General features: G+C 41.8%; 1 protein-coding gene across 4 annotated transcripts in view; it reads left to right on the top strand.

Moving 5' to 3' along the window:
• Window positions 1-2,227: 2,227 nt before the first annotated feature.
• The window catches only part of ndfip2 (Nedd4 family interacting protein 2), an 80,745-nt gene continuing 69,251 nt past the window's right edge, over window positions 2,228-13,721 (top strand). For 2 of the 4 annotated variants that reach the window (XM_033022938.1, XM_033022937.1), the window contains exon 1: window positions 2,228-2,534. In XM_033022938.1, coding sequence (XP_032878829.1) covers window positions 2,496-2,534 — 39 coding nt within the window. In that variant the 5' untranslated portion in view covers window positions 2,228-2,495. The remainder of the gene's footprint in view (window positions 2,535-13,721) is intronic. The other 2 variants (XM_033022940.1, XM_033022939.1) reach the window with 1 other exon arrangement.

Here is a 13,721-nt window from a genome sequence, read left to right as displayed (position 1 = left end):
ATGCCACGAGGTAAGACGTCTGCTGTTTGTTGACCATGGCGTGCAGTTCCTCCAGTGCCAGACGGACGTCTACCTGGGGTGGGATGTAGACTCCGGTTAGGATGATGGAGGTGAATTCCCTTGGGAGGTAGAAGGGACGGTACTTTGTAGGGGTTTTGCGTTTCCCTTTACTCCACAAAAGGGATTCCCCTAGGTTCTAGACCTCGGAATTATGGTGGGATATGATACAAAGGTTGAATTGACCAGAGTGTGCTGATGAGAGAAAACAGAAACCAAGATGGACTCAAAGCAAGTCTAAAATTTACAGGCTTTATTAAACAATGAGAAATCGAATCTCACCAACACTACACAATGCGTGGCTAAACTTATGCTTTAAACTAAGACTATGAACGGAAACTATCGGGCACGTCGTAAAACTTACTTTAACAATTTTACTTGTAAGCATACTCCCCCTTGACCTTTCTCCCCTCAACCTCCTATTTCGGGAAGTTCACCAGGTCACCAGGATACTCACAGCGAAGTCGATGCAGGCCCACGAGCTGTCCAGCAGAGCAGGAAGAGCAGGAAGAGAGAGAGAGTTCTGGCTTGACTTCGACTTTTATACCTGAGCTTCCTTTGAAACCCCCAGGTGGTCCTCTGGATAAAAGGGGTTCTTTTGATGTTTCCCAGTTTCGATCTGGCATGAACAATAGGCTTCCGATGATAAGGGGTTTGCTGATGTCATGATCCCTCAGCCTGATCGTTATCATCCCCGATGGTGATTGTGCTTGTGCTGGCCTGTTTACCACCGTCTGCTGAGGCTTGGTTCCTCCCTTTGTGTATCCAAGAGAATCTCGTTATCTCCGTCTCAGCCTTTCCTGTTCACACCGTTGTGTGATGTCCAAGTCCACAGGCCAGACGGGTTTGATTCTTGATGTGGATTGGGGGGGGGGGTTTCCGTTGCAGCCAGCAAATTTGTCTTTTAAAATATCCATGTGCTTATCCAATTTCTTCCATAATTTTGGAGGATTTGCCCAAATAACTTACAACTTCTCCGCCAAATGTTCGAGGTGTGGAAAGCAGGAGTTGGGCAGGACTGCCACGTCTGAGCACCATGCAGAGTTGACCATGAGGCAGACGCCCCCTCCTCTCCCTTTCCCAGATGCCAGTGTATGGTCCATACGGTGGATGGACCACTTAGTCTAGTTTATTATATTGTTTACAGTGTACTATGTTTACATATTCTGTTGTGCTGCAGCAAGTACGAATGTCATTGTTCTATCTGGGACATACGACAATAAAACACTCTTGACTCGACTTGCCAGACACATTATCCTATATACACTACTACAGATATATTAATTCCAATATATCGGCGAGAGCAAACGCAGTCTCGGTAATTGTTTAAGTGAACACATCCGCTCCGTCCGTCCTAGGCCTACATAATCTCTGGGTTGCAAAACACAAACACCCCCTTCCAATCCCATACTGACCATTCTGTCCTGGGCCTCCTCCACTGTCAGAGTTAGACCCAACGCAAATTTGAGGAATAGCACCTCATATTTCGCTTGAGCAGCTTACAACCCAGCCACATGAGTTTTGATTTGTCTAACTTCTGGTCTCGCTTCAATGTAATCCTTGATTTCTCCCTCTCTCTCCGTTCCTCCCCTATCCTAGTTCTCCGACTAGTTCTACTGACCGCCTGATCAAATATTACTGATTGTATGCCTCATTGTCACCTTCCCCTCGGTTAACAATGAACCATTCTACATTTCCTTATCGACATCTGCTTTGATCTGTCGATTTCACACCCTACCTTTCCATATCTCTAGGCTCCTTCTCCCCGGCTCCCAGTCTGGAGAAGGGTTTCGACTTGAAACATCACCAATTCCTTCTCTCCTGAGACGCTGCCTATCCCGCTGAGTTACTCCAGCATTTGGCGTCTATCTACACTATCCCATTTTCTCCATACCCTAATCCCACAAATCCCACTGTACCACAAGCCCCATCACAGCCTGTTGAATATACCATATACCGCAGATTCTCCCTACTCTACTTCTACCTATTTTCACCCTTCTTCAAATCACCCATGCAGCATATTTTGTCATCCTACAATCCCACTCCCCATATTTAATCGACTCCCCCACACTACTAAAATGGGGATCCCACCCCCTCTTCAACTCAAGCTGACTGAAAGGCCATGACGCTAGACGAGCGGCGGGGGCGTGGCGGGACGTTCCAAGGAAGTGACATCATAAAGGGCAGGCCTGCGCCGCGTTCAGTGCGCCGACCGACCGGCTTTGGAATCGCTGGCGGCGGGTTGTTTACTTCCAGTCGGCAGTTGGGGAGGGCAGCGGCAACAGGAGGAGGCAGAGGCGGCAACAGGGGTAAAGGCGGCGGGCGGAACGAGATCGTGAGTTAACGTCGAGGGCAAGAACAACAACACCAGCAGCGGAGCGAGCGAGCGTGTTGGGGGAAGGAAGCGACGGGCGAGCGTTTCTGCTGAGGCAGCGAGGATGATGCAGCATCACCAGGCCTGCAGTCGCTACCAGGCGGTGAGTCTGTTCCTCCCTTCCTCTACCCTCCCCTCCCCACCCCACCCCGAACCCCGGTGTTTGTAGGTGGATCGGCAATCGGGTCCCCTCTTATTTAGGTCGCTGGTCCCTGTCCTGCTGCAGAGTCTCGACCTCGAACGTCCACTGTGGTCCCCCCTCCCCGACAGATGCTGCTCGACCCGCCGAGAGTTCTTCTGACAGTTCATTTATATTTGCACCCTTATGGATTTTGCTCCTTTTGGGGTGCGTATCCTGATCACTATGTCTGTGCCGTGGGACGAGGAAAGATCTGCTCCGTGACCAACGCGAAGATTTTCCTTTACTGCGGCGTATTTGTGCGTTGTCGTTTCCACCCACAGTGCTCCATTGCGGCGATTGTCAGTTTGTGTGTAGGTAGGAGGTGGTGGTGTTGGCGTTTTTTAATCTGTCGCTGTCATACATTTCTAGAGTGAGGCAACTGGAGTTGGTTCAAAGGCAAATGACAGGTGGTGTCGAGGCCTGACATATTGCACTGGCAGATCAGACTTTGTAATGTCACAATTTTAATGAAGGTAGAATTTCAAAAGCAACGTTATTAACTTATGAATCTTTTGCGAGGATCGATAATGAAACAGAAAACCTTTTTATCCGAGCAGTTTATTGTAATAGTTGATGTTCGATTTTGTTTTTGAACATAATGTATGAATAAGTGATTTAAATTTTGCTCATAAATATTTTAAATTATACATCGTTTGGTTTTTGTACTATGATATCCTAGACTAAAATCATTTTGACCGTGACCAGATTTTAGTGCACTTAGGATGTAATATTTATGCAGTTAATAATTATGATACTGTAACATTGGCTTGTATATTTCTGGGAATCAATGTTTCTGTTTCTGGATTAAACATATGAAGTAGTAAGTAAGTGGTTCATTTATAAAAAATAAAATGGTAGAAGTGATTATATTTTTGGTTTATACCTTTGAATTGTATTAATATCTAAAAGGCTATGTTTCATTGTATAATATTTCAGCTGCTCATTGAAAATGGATCTGAACCTGTACCTTTTGATTTGTACCCTGTTTATCTATTGTGGCTTAGATTGTATCTTTAACTGTTGAATTCCATCTGGGATGTTTAGAAAGATAATTTTATTAAATTCTGTACTCGGTATAGAGGAATACTTCCTGTCAGAATGCCCAAGATAGAGAGATTTTGAGACAATAAAAAGTTCATCAGATAGAAGATTTTGCAGCAAAAAGAGAGAGGTCAAGATGCAGCAGTCAGGGAAAATGTTGCAGATGAAATAAACTGAATATTCCATCCTTGGAGGTGGAATACACATGGAAATATCAGAACAACAAGGTTTTCGTGTTTAGGAAGAGGTTAAAGGGTGTATTATTTTGGTTGTAGGCTTGGAGCCTCTGTCACGTAGTAAGGATGGAGATGATGCCTGATTTGCACATAATGAAAGATGCATGACAGAGTTTTATACTATTTGAATGTTGTTGAGAGTTGTAGGGAAACCAGAAAATGCAACATTGAATCTGGAAATGCTGGTCATTTTTTAAAGTTTGCCCTCCTTCCTGGTCTCTCGCCATCTTCCAGAGGTTGCTGATGGACAGAATGAGGTTTCAAGACCAGCTGAGAGGATTAGCGGTGTAGTAGTTACTGTTTGTTTTCAATTACCTTTTCATTTAAATACAAATAATTGATTAAATCTGGAATTTAAAAAAAAACACTCATCATGGTGGTAGTCAGAAAGGAACTGTTTCTCTAATATCTGTCTGGGAAGGAATCTGATTCTGCCCCGTTTGTGATGTCAGTTCCACAGACATGTGACTGACTTGGCGGTCATCTGAAATGGCCAAGCAAGTCACTCACTCATTTCAGTGGAAGTTGGGGATAGACAATAAACAGTGACAGAGTCCGTTGCACCAACATCTGGTAAATCAGATCAAGAATTTGTTTGGAAATGCAGAGGTGTTGTGATGGGATTGAATTTGTTGCTCGTGAATACTCCTGGTGGTTTACTGACACATCTTCCTTTCTGATGTGTGTTTGAATATTGTTTACTGTGTATATTTGCACAGCATTTTTATCTATCAAATTCCTAATTCTGAGAAAGCTGTAGAGGAAAGTGCAATAGCATAATTTCAAAGGCATTTAGGCATGCCCGTAGATAGGAAAGGTTTAGAGGGTTACGGGCCAAATGCAGGCACCTTTCTGGATATGAAGCAAATCGAGGGATATAGTGACAGTGCAGGAAAATGGGTGCTCCTGGATCTTGATGAACAGGATTTAGGGCCAGGTAACCTACTCCTTGTTCTAAACCTATAGTTATCATTGTCTTTCTCTGAATGGAGGTGTTTATCATTGATGATTTGGTATCTAAAACAAATTCGCGATTGTAAAAAGATGAGGCTGGGCTTGGATTCTGGAAGAAGAATATGCTGTTTGATAAAGGTTTGATCGGTTGAATCTCTAGTTCACTTTAATGTTTCTGTTGTTGGTGGATTGGTTGGGCCAAAGGATTTGGGACAATTATTGTCATGAAATACTTTTTTCATTGTTGCTGATATTTTATGATTCATTATAATATAGAGATTGGATCTGGTTCTCATTCGTGACAGTTTTTTGGTAATGATACCATAGGCTTATTATTCTCTTTTTTTTTACTTGCCTCAATACAAACAAAAACGTTAGGGACTTCTGTCCATTTAAAATTATGGAATTCCACTTGAATTGTGGGAGTCCTGGGACATTCTTGCCCCCACCTTGTCTTCATTGCAATTCACTATTTTGCATTCATGAAAGCCATTTTGTAAAGAATGGATCCATTATGGTAAGGAGTCAAGGAGGATTTCACAGCTTTTCATCCGGTTGAGCAGAAATAAAATGCCTATGTAAGATGCCCAGCTTGAAGGTGTGTTTAAAATCTGAACAAATCCCACCACTAAATTCCCAGATTCACAGGGTAGCATTGGTTTCAGAGATTAAGGAATTTCTTATTTTCTGGTTTATACAGTAGAACCGAACGCATTCATTGAAACATGCCAGTCAGTAAAACGTATTATAAAATTAATCAGAATTGAAATTTATAAACTGTTCTGGATATCCTCAAAGAAAGCAGAATGTAGTATTTGAAAAGTATTATATAATGTTGTCTGTCAAGCCAGATGATCCCACCCACCCCCTACCCCCCAAAATAACAAAACAATTTGCATAGCAAGATGTGGGCGTATATCTGGAATTCCCCTCAATGCATTTGGAAAAAGTGAGATGCACATAGTTGTATAAAATTAAGAAACTTTTTCCGTCGTGAAGCTGGCTAAAACAAAAAATTGTAGCCTTGGGGCAAATCAATTGTTAACTTTTCCAAATTGTAATATATAAAGTGAGATATAGCGGAAGAAGGAAAGAAAAATATTTGGAACTCTCAACTTTGAAAGTTTGAGAACCAGCATTTGAATGTATTTGTTTTTTAAATATGTTGCGTTGCTTAATAGATAACAACAATTAGACTGTATGTGAAGTTTTACTTTAAATGTCAATTTAATATTTCCAAAAATATTATCAAGGCGAATGCAAATATAAAGGTAGGAATAACACCAATAAAGTGACTAAGGATTATTTTGACCCTTGACACCAATACAACCACCGCTACTGTCTGAGTTATTATCCACTGACAAATGCAACCACCCCTGCACTCTTAAGTTATCAACCATTGACAGGAAGGAAAGAGTGGCATTTCCCATTAATGTAATACTTTAAAGATTTCCAAACTAAAAGATTGTTGCTGGGTTGTGCAAGGAGATTTTAAGGAACAATTTAAAGGAGTTTTGTGGAAATCAATTAGCATTTAGGTTCCTGGTAGTTGAGACTTGGCTGCAAGTTGTAAAGTATGTTTGGGAGGCAAGAATTTAAGGAGATTGGGCAACTTCAGGTGTTTTGAAGTTGAAACAAATGACAAACATAAGTTAGGAATTGACAATGAAATATATGAACCAACTTAATTGTGGATTTGTATAGGTCATCAAATACAGGAATGATGATGGGTGTACAGAATAATACAAATCCCAGGCAGCAGAATTTTAAATGACTTGAAGTGTACAAAAGGTCGAGAAAAAAAAGGAACAGAGGAATAAAATCAAGTCTAAAGGTAATAAACAAACAGATGTGTGAGGATTTCACTCATGGATGGGCTGCCTCAGTCTAGTTGGGTAATGCTAAGAAAGTAGCAACAGAAAATGAACCTGATGGCTTATTTAGCCTACCCAGTTTACAACACAAATCGGGCCTTATTGCAGAAACTGAGACAGGAAATTCTTTCTCTATTTATAGAAGAGTTGTGCAAAATACTTTTTCTTGCATACTTAACTCCTAATGTAGTTCTGCCTACCTACAATTTACAATCACATATATCTGATCTTGAAATTAATATTGAAGACTTGCACTCTCAACAAAATCCTAGTTGTTCGACTAGGAATTTAATATTGGAGAGATCTAATTCAACCTTTTGTTTTAATTAAACATGAAACATTAAAAACAGATTTTAGTAGCAGGTGTTGGCCCTTTGGGCCTGCTTTGCCTTTTGATTTGATAATGATTAAAAATCCAAATTCAGTACCTTATATGTAACAACCGGCTTAAAAATTCAAATATGTTAAAACTATACTTTCGTAGTTACTTTATATGACTTGAAACAATCTATATCCTTCAACTGTTGATCTCATATTTCGTATTTTTATTAACGTTGATCTCCTTCAAAGATATTACTTTGAATAGATTTCTGTTTTTAATCCATTTTCATTCATTACATTTGCATTTAATAGTTTACATTAATCTTAAATGATTTATATTATTTTTATGAACTTTAAGTTAATTGCAACATGAATGTCAATAATATCTGTTTAAAGTTTGGAGATGTGTAGATTTCGGAAAGCATTTGATAAATATCCATGAAGAAAATTATGAGAAAAAAAACCATTTGGAGATAATTTTATTTATATATGGAGATGGACATCCATAGGTGTATTCATGTACTCAGATTAGCAGAATACTATGGTTTTCTAGGATCACAACTTTTCAACAAAATAATTACTGATTTACTGAAGAAATAAATTGCACATCAAGGTTGGCAGATAATATTGAATTAGTAGGTGGCAAAGACAAGAACAAAGTTAGATTGAGTAATAACCGCAGCGCAGAATTACAAGGTCAAACATCATGCAGGCAGACTTCCACCGCGTCCGGTTCCTTGTCCAAGCTGTCTACGATGCCCTACCAAGCCCAGCAAACCTCCACGTCTGGGGCAAGAGCGAGACACCTTCCTGCCCACTTTCCTCTGGAAGAGGATCATTGGAACATCTCCTCAGCAGCTGCCCAAAGTCGTTTGGAGAAGGTTGCTATCGGTGGCGCCATGACCAGGTGCTCAAAGGTGGTTGCTGAGAGCATAGCCACTGCCATCGGTAACAGCAAACACCACCATGCCCCAAAGAAATCAATCACTTTTGTCAATGCTGGAGAGAAGCCTCGACCACAACCAAAAACAAGGACGGGCCTCCTCTACTCAGCTACTGACTGGCAGCTGCACGTCGACCTGAGCAAACAGCTGAAATTTCCACAGCACATCAGAGCAACATCACTCCGGCCAGACATGATCATCACCACTGGTGACAAAACAGCTGATCATTCTGGAGCTGACAGTGCTCTGGTAAGAGCGTATTGAAGAGGCTAATGAGAGGAAACGTGCAAAGTACCAGGAACTGGTGGAGATGTGCCAGGACAGAGGCTGGAAGACGTACTATGAGCCCATCGAGGTGGGCTGTAGAAGCTTTGCAGGATGCTCACTCTGCAAAGTCCTCAACCAGTTGGGCATTACGGGGCTGGCAAAGAAGAGTGCCGTTCAATCCGCAAATGAAGCCGCAGAGAAAGCCACTAGGTGGCTTTGGATTAAGAGGGCTGGTCCATGGGCGGTTGCTGCTGGGACGCAATTCGGGGCTTGATCAACTCCGGCTGGGTCGCCTGGGCGAGGGTGTCTGATGTTGTGAGACCCAAAACACCCGATGACCCCAGGTCACATCACTCAAGATGCGTCCCAGTGCATCTAGAAGATGTATCTTTCACACAAGAAGTAAATTGCACATCAAGGTTGGCAGATGATATTGAATTAGTAGGTGGCAAAGACAAGAACAAAGTTACACTGAGTAATAAAAGTTCACATGACAAATATGAGGACATCTAACGTCAAAGAAGCTGAAATGGAACCAAAATGCTGGAAATACCCAACAGTTCAGGCTGCAGTGGTGAAAAGAGTGAAAAAGAATTGCCATTTTGAATGGATATTCTCGCATCATGTTGTCAACGTCTTTACACAAACCAGATGGATTGCAACAAAAAGATAAAATTAGATCTAGGTTACTCGGGGAAACATAGAAAATAGGTGCAGGAAGAGGTCATTTGGCCCTTCGAGCCTGCACCGCCATTCATTGTGGTCATGGCTGATCATCCACAATCAGTAACCTGTGCCTGCCTTCTCCCCATATCCCTTCAAATTGTACCCCCTTGAGCTCTATCTAACGCGCTTTTAAATTCAGCCAGTGAATTGGCCTCTACTGCCTTCTGTAGCAGAGAATTCCACAAATTCACATCTCTCTGGGTGAAAAAAGTTTTTTCTCATCTCAGTTTTAAATTACCTTCCTTTTATTCGTAGACTGTGGCCCCTTGTTCTGGACTCCCCCAACATTGGGAACATTTTTCCTGCATATAGCTTGTCCAGTCCTTTTATAAATTTTATACGTTTCTATAAGATCACCTCTCATCCTTCTAAATTCCAGTGAATACAAGCCTAGTCTTTCCAATCTTTCCTCATATGATAGTCCCGCCATCCTGGAGATTAACCTCATGAACCTACGCTGCACTGCCTCAATAGTAAGGATGTCCTTCCTCAAATTAGGAGACCAAAACTGCACACAATACTCCAGATGTGGTCTGACCTGGGCCCTGTGCAACTGCAGAAGGACCACTTTATTTCTATATTCAAATCCTCTTGTCATTAGCTTTCTTCACTGCCTGCTGATATGAAAAAACTGCCTGCGAACAAAAAAACACTGCCTACTAACATAATAAATATGAAAGTTTTTTTTGGAATTAATTCTCCTAAAAGTTGGTTCATGCAAGAACTTTTGATTATGTCAATATACAAATTGCTATTCATGTAATTAATTGAGAGTGTGGAAGGAAGCTGGAGCAGGTAAGATAATTGGCTATCATTTTTTTTGCTTGACTGAGTAGGCTTGAAAAGGTGAATAGCCTACCCATGTTTCTATAGTCCTCTTGCGCCCCCACCCCCCACCCCCCCGCCCCCGAAAAAAAAGAAGAAGCTTCATGCTTCTGGGACTGATTTAGCAATGTTTTGTTTTGCCAATGGGATGCAAGTTGGGAAAAGTGCAAATCCAGAAGTCAAGATATGTTTTAAAGGGACAGTTCCATTCCTAAGCAATTTAATTGAAATAGAAATCATGTCATAGTTCTTAATTTAGTCACGGTGTTAAATATGGGGACACCTGAATACATTTCCATGTACAATTTAAAAATAGCACCACACTTGAGATTGTGGCTTTGCTAAATTTAAATTGCACTTCTGAGAGGGGATCTTATAGAAACTTACAAAATTCTTAAGGGGTTGGACAGGCTAGATGCAGGAAGATTGCTCCCGATGTTGGGGAAGTCCAGGACAAGGGGTCACAGCTTAAGGATAAGGGGGAAATCCTTTAAAACCGAGATGAGAAGAACTTTTTTCACACAGAGAGTAGTGAATCTCTGGAACTCCCTGCCACAGAGGGTAGTCGAGGCCAGTTCATTGGCTATATTTAAGAGGGAGTTAGATGTGGCCCTTGTGGCTAAGGGGATCAGAGGGTATGGAGAGAAGGCAGGTACGGGATACTGAGTTGGATGATCAGCCATGATCATATTGAATGGCGGTGCAGGCTCGAAGGGCCGAATGGCCTACTCCTGCACCTAATTTCTATGTTTCTATGTTTCTGTATTTAAATATCATCGCTCTTTACTTGTTTACTCTTGTAGTGCTGCAATCGCCTTGCTAAATTGGGAGTTGGTTAGTGGATATATAGATAGGTATGCTTTGAGTGGAAGAGATTTAATTTGAGAGCTTGGCTTTGGTATATTGGGATTCCTCTAGGTGCTCTCTGGAGGTTCCCCAAATTTCAAAGACATATGAGTTGGTAGATTAGGTGGCCATAGTAAATTGCCTCTTTTCTGTATGCAAATTGTAGAATACAGTGCATTCAGAAAGTATTCAGACCCCTTCACTTTTTCCACATTTTGTTACGTTACAGGTAGTGACTAGGGTACCACAAGGCTCAGTGCTGGGACCGCAGCTATTTACAATATACATCAATTATTTAGATGAAGGGATTCAAAGTAACATTAGAAAATTTGCAGATGACACAAAAGCTGGGTGGCAATGTGAACTGTGAGGAAGATGCTATGAGAATGCAAGGTGACTTGGACAGGTTGAGTGAGTGGGCAGATGCATGGCAGATGCAGTTTAATGTGGATTAACAGGAAGGCAGATTATTATCTAAATGGTGTCAAATTGGGAAAAGGGCAAGTGCAACGGGATCTGGGGGTCCTTGTTCATCAGTCAATGAAAGTAAACATGCAGGTACAGCAGGCAGTGAAGAAAGCGAATGGCATGTTGGCCTTCATAACAAGAGTAGTCGAGTATAGGAGCAAAGAGATCCTTCTGCAATTGTACAAGGCCGTAGTGAGACCACACCTGGAGAATTGTGTGCAGTTTTGGTCCATTCATTTGAGGAAGGACATTATTGCTATTGAGGGAGTGGCAGCGTAGGTTTACAAGGTTAATTGGCGGGACTGTCATATGCTGAGAGAATGTAACGGCGGGGCTTGTATACTCTGGAATTGAGAAGGATGAGAGGGTATTTTATTGAAACATATAAGATTATTATGGGTTTGGACACGCTAGAGGCAGGAAACATGTTCCCAATGTTGGGGGAGTCCAGAACCAGGGGCCACAGTTTAAGAATAAGGGGTAAGCCACTTAGAACAGAGATGAGGAAACACCTTTTCGCAGTCTGTGGATTTCTCTGCCTCAGAGGGCGGTGAAGGCCAGTTCTCTAGAGACTTTCAAGAGAGAGCTAGACAGGGCTCTTAAAGATACCGGAGGCAGGGAATATGAATATCACATTGAATGGCGGTGCTGTCTCGAAGGGCCGAATGACCTACTCCTGCACCTATTGTCTGTTGTCTATTGAGAAAGGATTGTGTCGAGACATCTGGGGAAGGGTATAAAACAATTTCTGCAGCATTGCAGGCCCCGAAGAACCCAGTGGCCTCCATCATTCTTAAATGGAAAAACTTTGGAACCACCAGGATTCTTCATAGAGCTGGCCGCCCGGCCAAACTGAGCAATCGGGTGAGAAGGGCCTTGGCCAGTGAGGTGACCAAGAACCCGATGGTCACTCTTACAGAGCTCCAGAATTCCTCTGTGGAGATGGACAACTATATCTATAGCACTCCACCAATCAGGCCTTTATGGTAGAGTTGCTAGACGGAAGCCACTCCTCAGTAAAAGGCACATGACAGCCCGCGTAGAGTTTGCCAAAAGGCATGAGAAACAAGATTCTCTGGTCTGATGAAACCAAGATTGAACTCTTTGGCCTGAGTGTCAAGCGTCACATCTGGAGGAAACCAGGCACCGCTCATTACCTGGCCAATACCATACCTCTACGGTGAACCATGGTGGAGGCAGCATCATGCTGTGGGGATGTTTTTCAGCGGCAGGAACTGGGAGACTGGTCAGGATCGAGGAAAAGATGAATGGAGCAAAGTACAGAGAGATCCTTGATGAAAACCTGCTCCAGAGTGTTCCGGACCTCAGACTGGGATGGAGGTTCACCTTTCAACATAACAAAGACACTAAGCACACAGCCAAGACAACACAGGAGTGGCTTTGCGACAAGCCTGTGAATGTCCTTGAGTGGCCCAGCCAGAGCCCGGACTTGAACCCGATCGGACATCTCTGGAGGGACCTGAAAATAGCTGTGTATTGACAGAGCTTGAGAGGATCTGCAGAGAAGAATGGGAGAAATTACTCAAATACAGTTGTGCCAAGCTTGTAGCGTCATACCCAAGAAGACTTGAGGCTATAATCGCTGCCAAAGGTGCTTCAACATTGTACTGAGTAAAGGGTCTGAATACTTATGTAAATGTGATATTTCAGTTATTTCTTTTTAATGACTTTGCAAAAATTTCTAAACATTGTTTTCGCTTTAAAAAAAAAATAGTGATCCATTTTAGAATAAGGCTGTAACATAACAAAATGTGGAAAAGTGAAGGGGTCTGAAAACTTTCTGAATGCACTGTATATGGAGAGTTGATGGGAATGTGAGAATGAAATTAGATTAATTCAGTTTAGTGTCGATGGTTGGTGTGTACTGGGTGGGTGGAAGGGCCTTTTTACTGTGCTTTATGGCTCTTATGATTTGAATTCCTGTAAAAGATAATAGTTCAGGATTTTGGAGGGAACGGATTAAAGTGGAAGAGCTGGACTCTTGTCACCTGATGCACATTCTACTCTGACTTCATGGAAATATGACAGAAGTTTGCAGTTTTATTTTGCAAAATAACCCAGCTTTAATGTGCTTATCTTAAGAGGAAGTGGCTTTTGAAGTTCATGTTGTCGCATATAGGATGAAACCTGCTTACTAAAGGTTCATAAATCTTTGCCAATGCATTGCATTGTGGCACCACTGTTCACCAACAGTGCATCATCAACATCAGTAATCAGTATTATTGCACAATTAAATTAAATAGAATTTGGAATTTCACAAGGAGGGCCAAATAAATTGCACTCTGTATCTACCAGAGAAGAAATAGTACAGAAAATCCTGGACAAAGTTTGCATAAATATGATAATTTGTTGAATTCTCTTGGATTTCCAAATGTTGTCATTAAAAGCATTATTTGTTGAAAGGCATGTGTACTTTCCTAAATTAGAAGCATTAATAACAATATTAATGTACATCAAGCCATGGTGTGTGTTCAAAGGCAAGTGAGAATAAGAACTATTGAACTGTAAATGGGATTGCTCATTTGACAGAAAGAAGTACTGTTGTCTCTGTGTAAGAAAGAGGTTATATTCATTATTATGTTTAGC

The sequence above is a fragment of the Amblyraja radiata genome, chromosome 6 (assembly GCF_010909765.2).
Source record: "Amblyraja radiata isolate CabotCenter1 chromosome 6, sAmbRad1.1.pri, whole genome shotgun sequence".
Taxonomy (NCBI): Eukaryota; Metazoa; Chordata; class Chondrichthyes; order Rajiformes; family Rajidae; genus Amblyraja; species Amblyraja radiata.
The sequence above is the reverse complement of the archived record's forward strand: the minus strand, read 5'-3'. Positions and strand labels throughout refer to the sequence as shown.